General features: G+C 41.7%; 1 protein-coding gene across 5 annotated transcripts in view; it reads left to right on the forward strand.

The window, feature by feature from the left end:
* The window catches only part of LOC130188456 (short transient receptor potential channel 4-like), a 28,953-nt gene extending 8,764 nt beyond the window's left edge, over positions 1–20,189 (forward strand). For 3 of the 5 annotated variants that reach the window (XM_056406844.1, XM_056406832.1, XM_056406839.1), the window contains 12 exons: positions 3,880–4,020; positions 4,728–4,904; positions 5,322–5,522; positions 13,201–13,546; positions 14,638–14,777; positions 14,858–15,058; positions 15,156–15,277; positions 16,449–16,644; positions 16,750–16,944; positions 17,194–17,235; positions 17,625–17,714; positions 18,643–20,189. In XM_056406844.1, coding sequence (XP_056262819.1) covers positions 3,880–4,020; positions 4,728–4,904; positions 5,322–5,522; positions 13,201–13,546; positions 14,638–14,777; positions 14,858–15,058; positions 15,156–15,277; positions 16,449–16,644; positions 16,750–16,944; positions 17,194–17,235; positions 17,625–17,714; positions 18,643–19,317 — 2,526 coding nt within the window. In that variant the 3' untranslated portion in view covers positions 19,318–20,189. The remainder of the gene's footprint in view (positions 1–3,879; positions 4,021–4,727; positions 4,905–5,321; positions 5,523–13,200; positions 13,547–14,637; positions 14,778–14,857; positions 15,059–15,155; positions 15,278–16,448; positions 16,645–16,749; positions 16,945–17,193; positions 17,236–17,624; positions 17,715–18,642) is intronic. The other 2 variants (XM_056406852.1, XM_056406861.1) reach the window with 2 other exon arrangements.
* The last annotated feature ends 313 nt before the right edge of the window (positions 20,190–20,502 follow it).

A 20,502-nucleotide genomic window follows, 5' to 3' on the forward strand; every position in this document is an offset into this window, starting at 1 on the left:
GTTATAAAGTACAGAACCAACTGGTACCCATGAAGCTGAATGCAGTTGCCTGAAGCTTTGTGTACCATCTCAGAGCATCCGGTATACTTGGAAACCACAAAAGCTGCCACTTCAAAAAGGCTGCCTCAATAAGACGTGTTCTGTCTTTTTGGAAATAAACAGGCCTTACAGAAAGATGTAATGAGTGTGTTCACAGAGAGAAAATGAGTTGTCGTACATTCCTATCCAACAATACAGTGTAAGGGAACGCTGCTGCTCTTGAACGAAGCCTTCCTCTCCTCTCTCCTTAGAGAAGTGCCCGCTCGGAGCTTTAATTGATATATATTTAAACACCAAATACAGTGTCATTAATTTGAGATTGCTGCTCTCAACTCAAGCAGCCTTGTTCTTGTCGCTGCCACACATGCACACACACACACTATACGTACACACACTGTATGTACACGCGTGTACACACTGGAACATGCACTTGCTCTCTTCTCTTGGTTCTTAGCAGCAACAGACCACAAAACCCACAAAGGAGCAGATGTGTTTGGCGTCATCGATCAGCTGAAGGAGGGAGGATGTTATCCCTGTTCGCTTTTTAGGAGCTGTGCGTTTGGGTTTGATAATATGAAGTGAAATAGAAGGGGGGTGTGTGTGTGTGGGGGGGGGGGAATTGAAATGAAAGGAAAGGAAATGGAAGGGGAGCATATATTAGGGAACAAAAGGGCACGAGAGATATAGCTCAGGCTTGTTTATCAAACGGAGAGAGATGGAGAGAGAATGAGATAAAGAGGCCAAAAATATCCGTCCGAGCCCCTCAAGCTGTGACATCTATCAGCCGCCGCATGTCGCTTAATGTCTTTGTAAAATAGTGCTTCTGCTCATGAGCGCCTGGTTATGCTGGGGGGGGAGATAGCCCACTGAAATGAGTAAACAGGCTTAGTAGAACTACGGGTACTGGAATCTAAAAATAAATAAAAGTTAAATGGATTTGATTTCATGATTGCTTGTTTTTGAAGAAATGACCACCTGTGGCTTTAACCCTCCTGTTACCTTTCGGGTCAATTTGACCCCATTCAATGTTTAATGTCTGTGTTCTTTCGGGTCAATTTGACCCCAGGCTGTTTTTCACTGTGTCAAACATATAAGAAATATCAACTTTTTTATATATTTAAATGGCTATTTAGGTAGTCAACAAACAAACATAAAGTACCTCACACTTAAACTTGGAAAACAATATTAATTCTAATAATTTTCTGGAGGTTTTAATCGCTGGGGTCAAATTGACCCCAAGGGTAAAATATGTCAGTAAATATAAAGGTAACAGGAGGGTTAAACATTGTATGGGGTCAAATTGACCCTCAGGTAACAGGAGGGTTAAGTGATGGTAAACTCAGGAAAAGGAGTCGTGTCGATCCCATGTTGCATTTTAAAAGTTGGATGCTCTTTGTTTATATGTTTTTATACCCACTACATCTCAAATAAATCCCCAAAGATATAATCAAGCCGTGCAAAATAACCATGTTGCGCTTAAAGGAGCCGACTCAGCCGTTTTGTGAACGTCCTCCCCTGGGTTCAGTCCGCCGGGCTTGCTGGCAAACATTTGCTCGCAAATGTGGCGTAGCAAAACTATAACTTTGCTCCCCCCTAATTGAATTTGCGGGGATGCATTTTCTCCCCGTGCTCCATTGCTCGACCTACTTATGCGTCTTCCCATCACACGAGTAGCTTGCGAAAATAGATCAAACCAAATTTCCTCATGAGAAGCTCATCGATTATATTAAAAAGGCTGCCTGGGAAAAGTACATTAAATCTGTTGCCATTGTCTTCTCTTGAGATTTATTAAGAAGAAGATTAATATACGCCTTGCTGGAATTATGTGTGTTTGTCTTCCTACACTTCGCGGAGCTGTCTGAATTATGCGTTTGTAATAATATCTCAAGTGTCGTGTGTTATTTGTTTTCCGCTGAGGGGTGCACTGGATATCAGCATTTTAAACAGCTTCATCTATTATCCTCTGAAAGATATGCATCTGTCAGAGGCACCGACACTGGCGCTCACAGTGAGCCTCAAGTGTAAGGGCCTTAGGATGCTTCTGTGTTGTAGTTTTCATCGTTTTTTCCTACATTATTTTCATATTTTGCTCCTTGTTTTGTGGGCTATACTCTGCATACTAGGTGTCCCTCTCCTTCTTGCGCACAACATAATAAGCATAATCACATTTGCTTGAATCCAGAAATATAAAGCAGCAAGCTTGTTTCCTCTTGTTCGCTTGTGTTCAGCCTTGGGAAGCACCCGTGTCGTAACAGCGGTCGCTTTTACATTCTTTATTTTGAGGAGTTCAAAAATCTGCCTTTTACACCTTCATTTTTGTCTTTTTCCTGTGTTTCAGTAACGGCCTTGTTTAAGTCAATTGTGAAACCTTAAATAATGGGCAAATTGAATAAAGAGAAATTGGGATGTTGGTATCATCTGTGTATATACAGATGATACCAACATTCTCTTTGATTTCTTTCCTGCAGTGTCACTCAAAAACAGGACCGCTCAGCATCCCATTATATTCCATCTTGAGCGTCTTTGATTTTTGGAAGACGACAGGTGGATGCCAGTGGGGAGGCTGGAAATGGAGCACGGTGTAAAAGAAAGGGAAACACTCAGTATCCTAATTAATGTGACGGCGGATGTCTCATCCTGATATGAGTAACGCATACTGTACGCATGACAAGGACAAGTGGGCTATAATTAGATTTATTTTCTCCATTATCATCACAACTTCACATCGAGCCCGCTCCGTGCTCGGGCGGAGGCCGAGGCTGTTTGATGAAGATTATTTCATGTCCCTCCTCCTCCCACTCAGAACAGAGTATATAGCTCATTAGATCGCCCTCCTCTGCGAAATATGACGACTTTGAGCAACCCTGTATTACGAAAATGATGTTCCCTAAGAACTAAAACGTAAAGTGCAATTTTTTAAAATTGTTACAGTTTAAAGAGGACCATCGTTTCTGGTGCTACACTTCCATTTCCTTAACATTAGTCCGAGTAAAGCTCTCTCTCTTTGCCATCCGCTTATAACTTTCAACCGTCTTATATCGAGTTTCTAAATAGGTCCTAACCCTTCACACGGTTATCCTCCAACAATTCTCTGACTATATAGTCTTTCTCTCGTCCCTTTCTCTCTCACCACAGAATCAGATAACAGTACCTCAATTAAAGGAAGTGGAAAGGGGCCGGCTTAGTCTGCAGCCCTGCAGCCCGTCACATACCCGCTGAATGACATGGGAATCGTGAAAAGGGCTTAGCTGGAGTGGCTGATAAGAGGAATACGTTGAATGAGTTTCTTTCTGAGCATAATGATGAAATCTGTGAAATGTGTGAAATACTGATGCTTTTTTATTATGATTTGGCCTTCACCCTTTAAAGCTCTCTGGAGGTGGACGGCATTGTGTCTGCGACTTTGACTAAGGGCACCACTCTATGCCGGCATTTGAACTGTTTTCACTGCAGCGTGAATGTTTTTTTCACTGCAGCGTGAATGTTTTTTTCACTGCAGCTTGAATGTTTTTTCATAAAAGCTTGAATGTTTTTTCTTTTTGTTGTTGTTCCGGCTTATTTCATTGAACTCTGCTGTAAAGACCTTTAAACTGTTCTCTGAGGCGAACAGAAGGTATTTTCGGCTCCGCGTTTAACCAAACCAATTACTGCACTTCCACTGAGCAGCATGTCAGTTAAACCTGGCAGATGGAAAAAAATAATAAGAAAAAAAATCGGAAGTCTTTAAATTAGTAATAGATCACATTATGGCCGAAGCCAAATGTACAGCTTTGAAAGCTTCATTCAATATGTGTGTGTTTTGAAGGTGGTTCTCCTCTGCTCTCTCTCTCTCTCTGAAAGGTTCCTCCTATCTTATTGGACAGGCAGTTCTCTGACTTCACCCCTGACATCACTCCCATCATCCTCGCCGCGCACACCAACAACTATGAAATCATCAAGCTTCTGGTGCAGAAAGGTGTTTCCATGCCGCAGCCTCATGAGGTGGGTCCACCACTTGGATTGTTTTATTATCAGTGTATCGTCAAAATATCAACACATGTTCAGGGGAGGACACAAAAATCAAACAAGCAGTTTTGACACTACGTCCAGGGTTATGAAGGTGTTTTATGAGTCAATAAACATTTAGATTCTACTAGACTAGAGTTTTACTTTGCAGCAGCAATTATTTTATATTACTTTTCTGATTTGTTTGATGATAATAATTGAGGATAGGAATATATAAGCATTATTTGCTTCTACCTATACCTTTTCAGTCTTTCTGTTTTGTATATTATATAGAATAATATTGTATTGCATTGCAATGATTGACTGAATAAAATACACAGCAACAACAACAACAAATGTGTGTCATAAGTAAGGTAGTTACATAGTATACAATTCAGTATTTAAAAAAGTATTTCTCTCGATATTTTATTTACGAGATATAATAAAATAATTGACACCAACTTGATTATATCCCAGGAGATTTCAGATTAAGATCAGTTCACTTGAGAAAACTGCAAAATGTTAATATCATGTGTAAATATGCAAATAATTGATATGATCATATGATTGGTTCTTTTTAATGTCTAAAAAGATATCAAGCACGAGAGCCAGTATTTGAGATAATAGATACACCGAAACCTGATTAATTCCTAAATACTGGGAAGCCTCATTAATATCCGTCCATGCGTCGTTTGACGCTGCAGGTGCGCTGTAACTGTGTGGAGTGTGTGTCCAGCTCAGACGTGGACAGCCTGCGGCACTCGCGCTCCCGCCTCAATATCTACAAAGCGCTGTCAAGTCCCTCGCTAATTGCGCTCTCCAGCGAGGACCCCTTCCTCACGGCGTTCAGGCTCAGCTGGGAGCTGCAGGAGCTCAGCAAGGTGGGGAACGACCTCTCCTGGGATTTGATTGTGTTTTGCATTAATCAACCTGCCTGTGCCCTCTCAGGATGATGCCATTATGTAACATTCAATGACCTGTCCATATATTAGCCCAGCATTAATAGAAATTGCTGTTGGGGAAATAGCATCTGAGGAAAAAAATTATAATGAAAAGGGCCAGCGATGACAATTCACACAGAAATAATGGAAATATTGAATACTTCTTATCTCTCATAGTTTGTGATATTTCGAGATGAAATGTTATAAAGACAAAGTTCATCATCATTTTCTAGATCCAATTCCTACATCCAAGATTCTATTTAGAAACAGCACTGTTTAGACCCGTACTTTTGACTTTTGACTTCTTGCAGGACTTTTGGTGTTTAGCGGTATATTTTCTTATCCACTGTTTTTAAGGTGGAGAATGAGTTCAAATCCGAGTACGAGGAGCTGTCCCAGCAGTGTAAACAGTTTGCCAAGGACCTGCTGGACCAGACCAGAAGCTCCAGAGAGCTGGAGATGGTCCTCAACTACAAAGACGACATCAACTTATTGGATGAAGAGGGCAACAACGACCTGGCAAGACTCAAACTAGCGATCAAGTACTACCAGAAAGAGGTAAGCATGATACAACATATGGGTTCCCCGGTGCGGGCGGTTCTGTGTGGAGTTTGCATGTTCTCCCCCGTGTCAGCGTGGGTTCCCCTCCGGGTTCTCCGGCTTCCTCCCACAGTCTAAAGACATGCAGCTTGTGTTAATTGGAGGCTCTAAATAGGCTGTAGGTGTGAATGTGGGCGTGACTGGTGGCCACGTCTCTCTATATGTGCCCTGAGATGCATGTGGGTGCACAATGACGGCTGGGATCGGCTCCAGCGACCCTGAATATGATTAGTTTGGATAATGGAATGGAAGAAATTAAAGACACAGGAAAAGTCACGTCTTAATTTTATGGAAAGATATAAGAAATCAGGCTTCTCCTCTCGTATTCATTTGTTCCCCTTCTGTCCAGTATTGTTTACTACGTTATCTAATGTGCAGCTTGTAGATGCCGATTGTATCTGTTTTGGCTTAACCCTCCTGTTGCCTTAGGGTCAATTTGACCCCATTCAATGTTTAACCCTCCTGTTACCTTTATATTTACTGACATATTTTACCCTCAGGGTCAATTTGACCCCAGCAATTAAAACCTCCAGAAAATGATTAGAATTAATATTGTTTCCCAAGTTTAAGTGTGAGGTACTTTATGTTTGTTTGTTGACTACCTAAATAGCCCTTTAAATATATAAAAAAGTTGATATTTCTTATATGTTTGACACAGTGAAAAACAGCCTGGGGTCAAATTGACCCGAAAGAACACCGACATTAAACATTGAATGGGGTCAAATTGACCCGAAGGTAACAGGAGGGTTAAGAGATGCCAAAGCATCACCAAAGCATTACAATCACAAGGTGACAGTTTAATGTTAGACTTGAAACTGTGGCTGTTGATTCAAGGATGTTTACTTCGTGAAAGTAACACAAAGATAGCGACACACAATGTTGTTTATTCATTCAAATCACTTCCGGCATTATGTCGCTGAAAAAGCAAAAAGCTTGTTGCTGAAGTACTAGTTCTTAACCTTTATTCAACCAGTTGAATCCCAGAGAGATTAAAATCTCTTTTTCGAGGGTGACCTGGATAAGACTGGCAGCAACATAAGCAACACATAGTTACAAACAAACAAAAACACAGAGGAAGATGAGTTAAAAGAAACTAAAAGTTAAGAGACAAGTGACATAACCGAGTTAATTTAAGAAACATGGACATATTTGGGAACGGTCCACTGTCTCCATGCTTGTGTTTCCGTCGTGTGATAAATGTTTGATGGGAATAATTGGTATGGACAAAAAGCTCATTAAAAGGTGCATTTTGATTCCTTATATGTATATACACTACCGTTCAAAAGTTTGGGGTCATCCAGACAATTTCGTGTCTTCCATGAAAACTCACTTTTATTTATCAAATGAATTGAAAATTGAATAGAAAATATAGTCAAGACATTGACAAGGTTAGAAATAATGATTAATATTTGAAGTATTAATTTTGTTCTTCAAACTTCAAGCTCAAAGGAAGGCCAGTTGTATAGCTTATATCACCAGCATAACTGTTTTCAGCTGTGCTAACATAATTGCACAAGGGTTTTCTAATCAGATATTAGTCTTCTCAGGCGATTAGCAAACACAATGTACCATTAGAACAATGGAGTGATAGTTGATGGAAATGGGCCTCTATACACCTCTGGAGATATTTCATTAGAAACCAGACGTTTCCACCTAGAATAGTCATTTACCACATTAACAATGTATAGTGTGTATTTTTGATGAATGTTATCTTTATTGAAAAAACAGTGCTTTTCTTTGAAAAATAAAGACATTTCTAAGTGACCCCAAACCTTTGAACGGTAGTGTGATAAGTACATGACCACTATGGATAATATTTGTTATGGCTACATGTTTCCCTTTTCAGATGTAGCTCGTACACTGTTCACACCCCGACGACGTTATAATTGATATTGACGAGTAAGACAAGAGCGTTCATCTGCATACTGATTCTTTTGTAATCATTTAGTCACGGCTGTAATCACTTTACGCACTTTTACAGCACCTGTTCAAAGCTGAGTGCTGTGGGTTACCAGAAAATCATCTATCTGATGCATGACCCATTCTTCTGGGTTTTAATGGGATGTAATGAGAATGCAGGACGCCCGAGTACAGCGTTGCTTAGTCATGGGAAGGCTGCTGGTTTCCTCAGACAACAAGAAAGAGGTCAAAAAAGTGTTCTACTGAATAAACAAGTGAAGCAAAACGATGAGGGAGCCAACGCATTAATCCCAGGAGCGTCTCATAATTCATTCAGATGCACTTTTGGAGGCGTCTGGATTGATGACTCTGCTCTTTGCTCCCTCAGCCGTCCAGTTGTGGCGCATCAGACACATGTGGGCGAGTGAGCATGTCGAGTCTCGAAAGGACCATTGGAAATACAGCATGATGATGGACAGTCCCCCTGACCTCTTCATCCGCCTCTCTGTTGTCTCTCATTTCACAAACGTGTCATCAAATCATCCCGTCTCGCTGCCTCAACTGTCCCAACACAACCCCTTCTCCCCGGTTTGTCTTTCATTATTCTGAAGATGTCCCAATATGCCCTCTTCCTGCATAATATCTATAACACCTTTGACGGAGGACAGTGTCTCGTAATATGGCCAACAATTCATGATGAGTGACCCAGCTCCTCAGATTGTTGAGCAGTCAACAATAAGTTGTTCTGTTAGAAATACCCATTGGGCCTCGTGCAAGTGTTGCTAGAAGCTGTTCTAGAGTACTGTAGTGTATTAAGCTTTTAACGGCCTTTAGCTATTTTTTCTTTGTAAAGTCAACAAGTGAAAATCAGAAATTGCAGCAAAAGCATTTCAACACGTTTAAACCTGTTTCCAAGTTAATTTCTAACTATTTCCCCAAATATGATCTTTGATCACTTGATTCACAAATTTCTCGCAGAATATATCGTGATGGAGCTCCTGGTTTGACCTTTGTAGTATGTGGAGTGAAGGTACTGGAACGGAGGCTCTGTGAAACTGGATTTAATATAAATTCAACCTCACAAGCAAATCATTTATTAACTGTAATAACACTTGTGTCTTGTCCGCGCTGTGGGGTATTTAAGTAAATAGTTGAATTGACTCAGAGAGGAGAACATTTTAATGTATTACATGGCTTGTAGGATTTTGACCAAATGAGAATGTGCAGTGGAAATCTCAACATCCAAATGTTTTCTGCTGCAGTCGACCTGACAAGGTCAAATGTGTTCAGAGTAAATGTACAAACTCAGAGGGATTTAAAGTGATTGCTTTGAGCCTGTGACATATGATTTTTAATAAGCCAGACTGGGTTCTGACCCCCGCGCTCAGTTGGCGTGTTCCTGCAGAGAGCAGCCATTGTGTTCAGGGCATTTTGTCTGTGGTGTGATTAAAAAAAGAAATATCCTTCAGCAATTTTGCAAACACTCAGCCTCTTATAATTGGCATGACACTCAACCTGAATGTATGATTTTTAATTCAATACTGGCTGTAGATGAGTGAGTCACAGGGAGCGTGTTTTTGACGAGGACATTTCAACTCTTATCCCTCTTATGTGGGTCGTGTGCACGAACGCTCGCTTACTTTTTTAGGGGTATTCTTCCTTGCATCTGTGAGTGTGTGTTTATCGTTGTTTCTTCCCCTAGGGTTTAGAAACGCAATTTATAATGCTCTACAAAGAAATCTCCACAGGCCTCCGGTCTAAAGAGCAGCGCAAACACAGCAGTCTGTTGGCTTTGATGCAGCGGGAGGCCAAATCAGATAAATATGATCAGTATCACGATAAAGTGCAGATTAGCCCATCTACCTCCCTGAGGGGTTTCCCCAGTGGATTACTCTCATTCAGTAGTGTTAGGATTCACAGTGTGAGCCTCTTTCATGTTTGAAATTGTGAGAAGTACATGCTGTAGTTTGACGTTGCCCCCTTGTGATGTGTCAAAACAAACTGCAATACGGTAATTACCTTCGCATTGAAAATGCAGAAGGTTATGTTTTGATCGCCGTGTATTTATTTATTTGTATGCGTGTTTCTCGCATAACTCAAAAAGTGTTAAACCGAATTGCATGAAATTTGGTAGGATGATTGGTTATTATCCGGGGACCATTTGATTCGATTTTGGGATCGATCAGGTGAAAGGTGAAGGTCAAGGTCATGAAAAGGTCAAAATCTTCTTTTTACCATAGCGTGGTCAATTTATATCAAATTGGCATGCAACTAATGCCAAAATGTTCATAATTCAATGCCCAATCTTGTGATATGCGAAGGTATGCTCTCTACCGAGTGCCCATTCTAGTTCAATATGTTTTTTTTATTGCCTCCATCACATGGAGAAGAGGAATAAGTATTGTGTGGTAAAGGACCTTTAACACTCTGCAGCTATTCACTGCAACCGAAAGATCTGCTTTCAGTGTTGAGCAATGCTCAGCCTTCAGAGTAAAAGAGGGGACTTGATCCCAATGTTAAAAAAAAGCAAAGAATAATAATAATCTCTCCCATATTGTAGCCAGTTTCTTCACTCTGAGGTTGTTGGGCTTTACGTCATGTGATCGCTACCGCACAACTCGGTTCATGTTATAAAGCTACACGTATGCAGGGACACCTTTTTCTAGGTTGGACAAGCTTTTGTGCGATAACACAGTTATAACAGTTGTGTGTAAGCTTGAGACCGTGTGACCGTCAATGTGTGGGTTGATTAAAAAATATTTTTTGTTTGCGTACATCACGGTGAGGTAACTTCACGATGGTTATATCCTACAGCAGGGGTGTCAAACTAATTTTCACCGTGGGCCACATCAGCATCATGGCTGCCTCTTAAAGGGCCGGTACTAAAACACTGTATAAACTACTCCCGAATATATTGTTAAATAACTTTGAATTTGATTATTGTTTTTTTGAGTGTAGAAATAGTGTACATAAGAACATTTCTCTAATATTATAACATAAATCCATTTAATTTGAAACTTTCAAAATAAAAGCTTAGGATATTTTTCTTAAATTTCTTGAAGAAAAGGTGATCACATGTCTTTCAAGCCGTCAGGGGCCCGGATTCAGCCCGCGGGCCTTGTGTTTGACACCTGTGTCCTACAGGGACACTTATAGCGTAACACCATGCAAGCAAAGGTGATCCGATTGGGTAGATTATCTTGGTATGTTTGACATGTGTGTTTCCACGATGATCAAAGACAGTCACAACAACAAAAAACAAGCCAGCTGAAAGCTGTGAGTGTCTCTGAAAGCGGAAGCAGAGGAGTTTCTTTCATGTCGGTGATGCTGCAGGGCTGGAAAACATCCTCCGATTGATAGTTTCATCCTGTCCGGGCCACTTTTTGGACAGTTGACAGAGTCCGGAACGCTCGGAAAGATGCGCTTTCTCAATGGGATGTAAATCCGGGAGGGACTCTGGTGGAGTTGTGTGAACAAGCCCGCTTTTGGCAGTGATTTTGACAGACGACAGAAGGGAGAAATAACAATAACAGAGTGGTTTTACATGTTTGGTTTTTTGTCTGCTAAGAATAGAAAGTAGAAACATGTTACAGTAGTGTAAATAAATGGAAGAATAATAACTTGTATCTGTGTGATGACAGATCACTTTTTTTTTCTATAAACAGAAAGAAAACATGATACAAACCACAGATTGATCTTGTAAAGGTACATCATTTCATTGTGAAGATGACATTATTATTATTACAGCTCATGTTCTTACAAAGCATGGCTACGTTACCTAATCATAATGCTCATTAGCTTAATTGCTGACCTCATTAGCATCGCTGTCAGTGTTTAATGTGTCATGCTGATTAAGGCAACACATCAGGCATCTCAAGAACCTTTTGTTAACTACCATATTATCAAGTAGGAATACTGAACTGACCCTAACCCTAAGGAATAATGAAATCAAAGCTATAGTGGCTGCAGAGTTTAAAACAATGGCTCTTTTTTTAATGTATTATATACTGGGATAAAGTACTTCATGACAAGACTCAGCCTGCACCCATGGGTCGACTTCGGACTTTGGTTGCAACTTAACAAGGTTAGCCATCTTTTCTATAATAAGGTTACATTTTAAAGGAATCATCATTTCCCCTTTCCCTCTTTATTCTTCCATTGTCAAATTACGTTGATCCAAAGAGTTGAAGCTGTATCATTGATCATATTATCATCTCTCTCTCTTATTTATCAGTGGACTCTCTCTCTCTCTCTCTCTCTCTCTCTCTCTCTATTCCTCTTCTTCTCCACCCATCCTTGAAATTCATATCCTCCTACATTCCCTCTTCTTCTGCATTTCCTCTCAAGTTTCTGTGTGCAATGCTGTAGTTGAAGTATGGAAAAATGCGCAGTTCTTCTCCAGACCCCAACACAGTTACGGACCTCCGGTTCCCATGGTAACAAGGCTGCAAGAGTTTGGTAAATTGGCGGTGCCGGTCCACACATTGACTCTGATATGAAGGCTCAACGTAATCAAACACATCCCTGTAAAATGTGTTTTTGCCCGTGCTGTTGAAGTAAATCATTCGATATCGGACAAGTTTGTTTTTGTTTGCTATCTTTAACGGTAATGTGTTCCAGATATGACACGTTATCACCAGGCGCTGCAGATGCTGCAGCACAGCTGCAGTTTTAATCTGTTGATGTTTTTTGTTCCCACTGATCATTTCAAACCTGTGCGCAGTTACCAAGAGAACCTCCACAATATTTCCCTTTCTTCTTTTCACTCCAGCAGCCACATCTGGTATTAATCCCACAACAACACAAACCACCCAGACAACAGAAAAGAATACAAAACATGTCCCACGTGTTTGAGTCATGTTGCAAACATTTTCAATAATCCTGTCGTGTGTAAGGGACCAAATGTTTAGTTTAAAAAATATATATATTTTAATTTTATTCAGACATCTCGGGTACTATTGTTTTTATCTCAAGAAAATCATTAAGAAATGCAATGTTGTCATCTAAAAAAGACTTATAGTTATAGAACCTTATAGATTTAGTCTTTTTTTCTGACCTCACAGCCTGTATACAGTTTTAATTAAATTAAATTCAGTTTATTTTATATAGCTCATGATCACAAAATACAAATTTGCCTCAGAGGTCTTTACAATCTGTACATATACGACATCCCTGTCCCAGAAACTCCCATGAAATAGAAAAAACCACTTTCACGGGGAAAAAAGGGAAGAAACATTCAGTTCTTTTTTTCTCCAGCATTTCCTTGATTTCCTTCTAAAATATATGATATGATCTGATATTCCTTTATTTGTCCCACAGTGGGGAAATTTCAAACATCAAAGCAGCGGTGCACAACAGAGCATCAATGAAAATAAATATAAAACACAAAACACAATAACGATACTAAAAAACTAAACATTAAATACTAAATATACAGGGGGAAAATTAAGTAAAGTAAAGTGCTGAGTGTGTTTAGTGTGTTTAGTGTATCCATGTGTGTCTATGATTACTCTTTATATTTTAAAACCACCAACACATCCCTCTCCTACATTTTTAAGCTCTGAAAAGGAACTTGCTGCAGTTGCTGATTGTTCCACGTAGTATCGGGCATTTCTGTGTAACACCATTTAATAGCCTCAGGCTGAGGATGCTGAATCCTACCTTTTAGATCAGAGTTATTTCTTTTTATCTCCATCGATCAAACAGAAAATAATAGCTCTCCCCTAATGTCTTTCAGTTTGTAGCTCAGCCAAACTGCCAGCAGCTCTTGGCGTCCCGGTGGTACGACGAGTTCCCGGGCTGGAGGCGACGCCACTGGGCCGGGAAGTTGATCACCTGCGTCTTCATCGGCCTCCTCTACCCCTTGTTTGCTCTCTGGTACCTCATCGCTCCCAAGAGTCGCCACGGCCTCTTCATCCGCAAGCCCTTCATCAAGTTCATCTGCCACACGGCGTCCTACCTGACCTTCCTGTTCCTGCTGCTGCTCGCCTCCCAGCACGTCGTCACCACGGAGCAGGACCGGCAGGACCTGCAGGGCCCCGCCCCGACCACCGTGGAGTGGATGATCCTCCCCTGGGTGCTGGGTGAGTGAAATGAGTGACGTCTCATGTATCCTGTTGACTTTAGGGATCTCCAGAGTCTCTAAAACTATTATATATTTCTTTTAATCCAGACTCGTGAGTCCATAAAGCAACAAAAACAAATACAACAACAATATATAAAATACAATACGAGGACACAGGTACAATCACTGCAGTTAAAAAGTCACTCGTGGTTAAAAAACATACAAACACTTGTTTGTTTCCAGAAACACATTTTCTGAGACATTTAATCGACATTTAAATGTATACATAACATTTCTCAACCCAGGATGAAAACAATACGAGTCACACACACATATGACTTGCACTTGTCCATCTGGGAAGCTTGAGCAAGATTCATAATATTGATTGTGTTGCCATAGAATTTGCCCTCGCAGAATGATTTGTCATCACTTTTTGGATCCCTGGACTGCTCATCTAGCTCCAGCATCAAGTCACAATTATTAATCAATACATTGGTTAATGACCAAAGAGCTGCACAAGTAACTCCATCCATTCCATCAGCCTCAGCTGTACTTTGTGATCAATTCAATTCAGTTTATTTGTATAGCCCATTTTCACAAATTAGAATTTTGTCTCGGAGTGCTTTACAATCTGAACACATAGACATCCCTGCCCCAAAACCTCACATCGGATCAGGAAAAACTCCCAAATAACCCTTCAGGGGGAAAAAAGGGAAGAAACCTTCAGGAGAGCAACAGAGGAGGATCCCTCTCCAGGATGGACAGGTGCAATAGATGTCATGTGTACAGAAGGACAGATTTAGAGTTAAAATACATTCAATGAATATGACAGAGTGTATGAATAGTTCATAGTAGGCGTATTCCACGATGGAGACCTCCACGATCCATCAGGCAGATGGAGGTAGAGAGGAGGAGTGGGCGGAGTCTAACAGGGCAGTGGTGTAGTTGGTAGCAGGCATATCCCACGATCCAGAGGCCGGTGAAACGTCAGCATGCAACGCCCCACTCCGCTGAAGATGTCTATGCAGGAAATACACGTGACACTACCCGCTCGCCATGGCCCTGGTCTGAGGGTGTGTATCGAACAGAACCGTATCTCTGTATTGCCAGGATTCATCTGGGCAGAGATCAAACAAATGTGGGATGGTGGTTTCCAAGACTACGTCCACGACTGGTGGAACCTGATGGACTTTGTCATGAACTCTCTTTACCTGGCCACCATCTCCCTGAAGATCGTAGCCTACACCAAGGTAACCAATCAACTACGACTATGAGTCAAATAGCCGGGTGCGGTGTAACTTTTTACGATCCCATCCTCTGTCGTGTTCAGTACAGTGGTAGTAAACCGAGGAACCAGTGGGAGATGTGGCACCCGACACTAGTAGCAGAGGCGGTGTTCGCCATAGCAAACATTTTCAGTTCCCTGCGCCTCATCTCGCTGTTCACAGCCAACTCTCACCTGGGGCCGCTGCAGATCTCACTGGGGCGAATGCTGCTGGACATCCTGAAGTTCCTCTTCATCTACTGTCTGGTAAAGGACGGGCAATATAGTTACATATGGATCGGCTTGAATAATTCCATCCACTTGGCACACACACTCACTCACACTCTCTTCTCTCTTTCTCCAGGTCCTACTTGCGTTTGCTAACGGGCTGAACCAGCTGTACTTTTACTACGAGACCAAGGCTTCGGATGAGAAGGGGAAATGCAAAGGCATCCGCTGCGTGGAGCAGAATAACGCTTTCTCCACGTGAGTTTGAAGACTCTCTTCTGCTCTTGCGTCTATAAGTTAGTTTAGCAGATAGCTCACAGCAGATCCGTGAATTAAAGACCCAGGAATCCGGAGTAGAGTTTAGGGTTTTTAGTGTGAATCTTGATTTTGTAAAACTGCGTAAACATAACATGACATGACAACTATAAAGGTTCAGAAACTGGTCACTTCGCGGTGAATTAAGTGCAACAATATTTAATGGCAAGAAGTTTAAAAAAAAGTTTAACAAACAACCAAAGCTCACGATCGTGGGTTCATAGTGATCCAGGCTCCACAGGTACAAGCTAAAGCAAGCGAGTGTTGCTTTCTAACCCGGGTCAAGACGAAAGGCCGATTTCTCAAAGCACAAAGAAGTATCGGTCGCGAAGGAGCCAATCATCTACTCTCAAAGTTAGTCCATTGTTATTCAGTCCCGCAACACCTTCTTGTTGGCTCAAAGTCCGCTATCAAAATGGAGGGGTCAAACGTCACGACCCCGGGTCACTTCCGGTCAAACTACTAAAAAAGTATTTCCACAATAAAAGTCCAGTATGTTATTCTCCGGACTAAAATAACGTCAACATACATATAAACCAGGGGTGCTCAATACGTCGATCGTGATCTACCAGTCGATCGCGGCGTAGTATTGGTAGATCGCATGACATTTAAAAAAAATGGCCCGCCCCCCTGAAATTTTCTCTATAGCACGTCTTTGTTCTTTTATTAAACTAAACAGCCGTCTGTTGTTGATCGTATCTACACAACGGCATGTCATTTCTGTCTCTGCGTGTCGCGTTAACACTTCTCGGCTCTCCGTCTCGCGCATCGCAGAGTGCGCGCATCGGGACGGAACAAAAAAAAGACTTCCTCTTTGTACATGTGCACAATCTAAATAAGCTATTACAACTCAACACCCATATACATGAACACAAAACCACGATTCAGCACAAAGCCATCATGCCAGAAATGACCAGTGTCCATCAACATGGATCCCCTGAGTAGTTCAAAGTCAAAGCTAACCCCAACGTGGATGTCAATGAGGAAATGCCCTAACCCGATGCTGTTGAATTGAGAGGGCAAAGAAAGAGAGGTGTGTGTTTTATGTCTAGTGTGGAGGAAAAAAAAGCGATGTTTTTGTCCAGACTTTGAGTACCACATATTTCCCTCGCAGGTTATTTGAGACCCTGCAGTCTCTCTTCTGGTCAATCTTTGGCCTGATCAGCCTCTACGTGACCAACGTGGACGCCGACCATCAGTTCACGGAGTTCGTCGGCGCCACCATGTTCGGCACCTACAACATCATCTCGCTGGTGGTGCTCCTGAACATGCTCATAGCCATGATGAACAACTCCTACCAGCACATTGCTGTGAGCGCACATGAAACACACACTGCGACCACAAAGAGCTGCAGGAGTGTGTGAAATAGATCGCATGTGTGTGTGTGTGTGATGCGCCTTTAATCTCGGTTTCAGGATCACGCCGACATCGAGTGGAAGTTTGCCAGGACCAAGCTGTGGATGAGTTACTTTGAAGAAGGGGCCACCCTGCCAGCGCCGTTCAACATTATCCCCAGCCCCAAATCATTCTGGTACCTCATAGGCTGGATCAAGAGACAAGTGTGCAAGAGGGCCAGAGCCAAGCGCCCGGAGACCTTCGGGAGTCTCGGAGTAAGTCGGGTGTTATCCCTTTGAGCCTGTGAGCAGCCACACATGCTTTCAAGTCAAAGTAGAATCCATAAATATCATTTTTGGAGCATTTTCATACTGCATCAGTCAGGGGCCATATGCAGTGAGACCTACAGCGAAGTGTAATATAAATGTGTGATACCGTGTGGAAAAAGAAAATATGACCTTTCTCTCATCTACCACTCTTTTTTCTAACCTAATCCTCCTCTCTGGCGTCTGATTTGTGCACAGAGGCGAGCGGCGGAGAACGTGAGGGTGAACCATCAGTACCAGGTAAAGGTTCTTTCAAAGCGAGCTGAAAACGATGACTGTTCTCTGCTAGTGTGTGTGTGTGTGTGTGTGTGTGTGTGTGAGAGAGAGATCACGCAGCTACTCGAACGCCTTGCTGCACTTTCACTTTCCATCCGTCATAGAATGTGTTTACACATGTCTCGCACAATGGGCCTCACATTTACACCCAGTGGGATGTTTATCACCATTCTCTGCAGAGCACTTCCTATTTGTTCATATCTGCGGGAGGTTATTGGAGCGTTTCTATTCGAGATGAAGCTTGAAATGGGTTTTCTTATGCGCGTAGATATATATTTGTTCGTTTTTTACACTTTCATTCAATATCCGAGGATGTTATTGTGTTCAAAGGCCTTTTTGTTTCATGGATGTAGGAGGTGCTGAGGAACTTGGTGAAGCGTTATGTGGCCGCAATGATCAGAGATGCTAAGACAGAAGAAGGCCTGACTGAGGAGAACTTCAAGGTAGGCGCAGCTCCTCCAGAGCACAGGCGTCTACACTCGTGCTGTATTAACAATAGATCACATGACTAAGTTACAGGGGTTGTTCATAGTGACGACCCGCAGAGAGTTAGTTACTACGTTAGAGTTCAGGTCACTGTTTTTTTTCTTCTTTTCTTTTTTAAAAGAATAATGATTATTGGACACATTCATCAGGTGTTTCTTACATATATTCTAAAGTTGCTTTGTAACTGCTGAGTGGGTAAATAGGCAACTGTGTGCTAACGAATTAGTAACTTCAGGGTTAAAAGGGATTGAATAAAAAATAAAAAAATTCTAGTCAGCAATAAAAAAATAAAATGGCATTTTCCAAACACAAGGAAAGAGTTAAAACTATTAATAATATTAATAATAATAATATGAATTTATATCGCGCTTTTCTAGACACTCAAAGAGGCTTTACATAAGGCGTAGACAAACAGAACAAAACTAAATAGAAAGACGCAAACAAAACAAACAAACAGAACATTTTGGGTAAAAAAGGGAAAGAAAGAAATACCGTGAGAAGCTGTGCGGAATGAGTCATGTAGTGGAGGGTTAGGGTGCAGGGGTCAGCAGGTGAAGGTGGGTTTTTAGGGCTTGCTTGAATGATGAAAGGGTGGGAGCCTGGTGGATGGGGAGGGGAGGCCCTGTTATTAACTCTTTCTTTGTGTATATAGACTTTTGGTGATGTATGTCTTTCAAGATGTGAAAATGTCATTCCAATGTTCTTATATCTTTTGTGAGAAAATGAAAATTCCTGTCTCATGTATTTAAAAATCAATCTTTACACACTTAGTATTGACTGAGTTCAAATTGAATGAATACTCGACAGAGTGCTCTGAAAATACCAACAACTGTGGCAAATGAAGAAAAAAGCATGAATCATTTTTTTTCTGCTTTGCTCTCCCAGGAGCTGAAACAAGATATCTCCAGTTTCCGTTACGAGGTGATGGGCATGGTGAAGACAGGGAAGCCCGCTCTTCAGGAGGCAAAGGCCAGCGGGAGCTCGGTGAAGTCCAGTCGGGCTTCCCCCAACTCCTCGCTGAAGGTTTCTCCCTCGCCCCAGAGCAGCCAGGCCAAAAGCAAACTCAACCGCTTCAAGCTCATCACGTCCATCCTGAAGCAGGGCGGCTCCACAGCTTCGCCCCGGCCTCCTGAAAGCGGCCTGCTCAACGAACTCGGGGTCTCCGATGAGAGCTCCAGCAAAAGCCCGAGGGTGAATTCCCCCAAAGATACCGCTGACTTTGGCTCGTTCCAGAAACGCCACTGGAGTGGAAATGAAGCCGCATTAGGCGCAGGAGAGCTCTCCAGAGACATGTACTCCTTGTCAGAGGAGGCAGGGGAGTCCGACGCGGAGCAGCGGGACAAAGAGCATCGGCCCAGCGGTACGGATGAAGAGGAGCTCCCGCGGACGGAAGAGAAGGAGGAAGCGGCAGCGAACGAAAATAATGATGAATCAAAGAGCAACGGTAACTCCGATGAAGGTGGGCAAAAAGAAACCGAGGAAAAGGATGAAGAGAGTTCATCATGCGGAGACTCTGCAGCCGGGGGATGTTTGTCAGTCTCGTCCAGAGAGGACGCATAAACGTGGATATATAACGTAATGCTGCACCGAAGAAAAAGAGAGAGAGAGAGACAATCGATGTGAGTTTGAGTCTGAATTTTTCCAGTTATTACCAAACTAATGATCAGATTTGATCTTTGGAGACTCGGGAAAAGCTTTTGGGTTCAGTGTTTTTAAATGCAGTTATATAAGGAGTGGAGAGGCAGCGAACGGTAAACTGAGCTCGGTGGGAGCGTAGCAAGGATTTAGATTTTTGGATAAAGTCATCTTATTGCATTGGAAAGTAATTATTTCCTGAAAAACGGATCATTTTTAACCGTTCTCTCTTTCTCTCTCTCCATCCCTGTCACTTATCTAACATGTGCCCTTCTTTCCAAGTTCCTTCATCGGTCTCTCTCTACCTCTTTTCCTTCCCCTCCTTGATCTCTTGGCCGCTTAACTCCGCCCATCCTTATTGAGCAATAGATGTGTAGTGTGTTAGACCCGACTCTCTGCCTTACTCTGTCTGTTTCTGCACTTTACACGAGCATACGGTATCACAGAGCTCTGATCATGCAGCAACAATTCTGTCAATGTTTTTTCTATGCAAAACCTGGGATTGGGATTTTCATCTTTCGGGAAAGAGGACAGCGGCACATTTAACGGTGACGGTTCCAAGTATTCTCGTACGTGAAGTTGAATGTGGCCGATGAAGAATAATGGGAAATACACAATATGAACACAAACTATCAACCGTTTAAAGCGACATAATCTTGATGTTTTATCACTCCCACTGAAAATAAACGTGTTATTTTGAGAGATTTGCTTGTTTTTAACTGGTACCTTTTAGATGTCATATTAGTTTGAATGAATGATGTTATATAAATTAAAATATAGATCAAATATACTCTTTATTTGGCTTTTTTCTTTTCTTCTAAGCAGAATACCGACAGATGCTGATTCGTTGTTAGGATTTTGCTTTAGCGGACAATATTTTATGTTGGGGAGCTGCGTAGCACACGTTCACAGTTTGTTTATCAATAATGATGTTTTCTAAGTTATTTATAGTCATTCTTCATCGATTCTGAGGTATTCAAAAGAAATCTATAAACAAAATACTTGGTTTGATTCGATAGTTTACAACCCTATTTCCCTGTCGTGGATTCAATCTGATGTGAAGGACATATATATTTACATATTCATATTCTTTTTAAAAATTGCGACAAT

This window comes from Pseudoliparis swirei, chromosome 3 (assembly GCF_029220125.1).
Source record: "Pseudoliparis swirei isolate HS2019 ecotype Mariana Trench chromosome 3, NWPU_hadal_v1, whole genome shotgun sequence".
Taxonomy (NCBI): domain Eukaryota; kingdom Metazoa; phylum Chordata; class Actinopteri; order Perciformes; family Liparidae; genus Pseudoliparis; species Pseudoliparis swirei.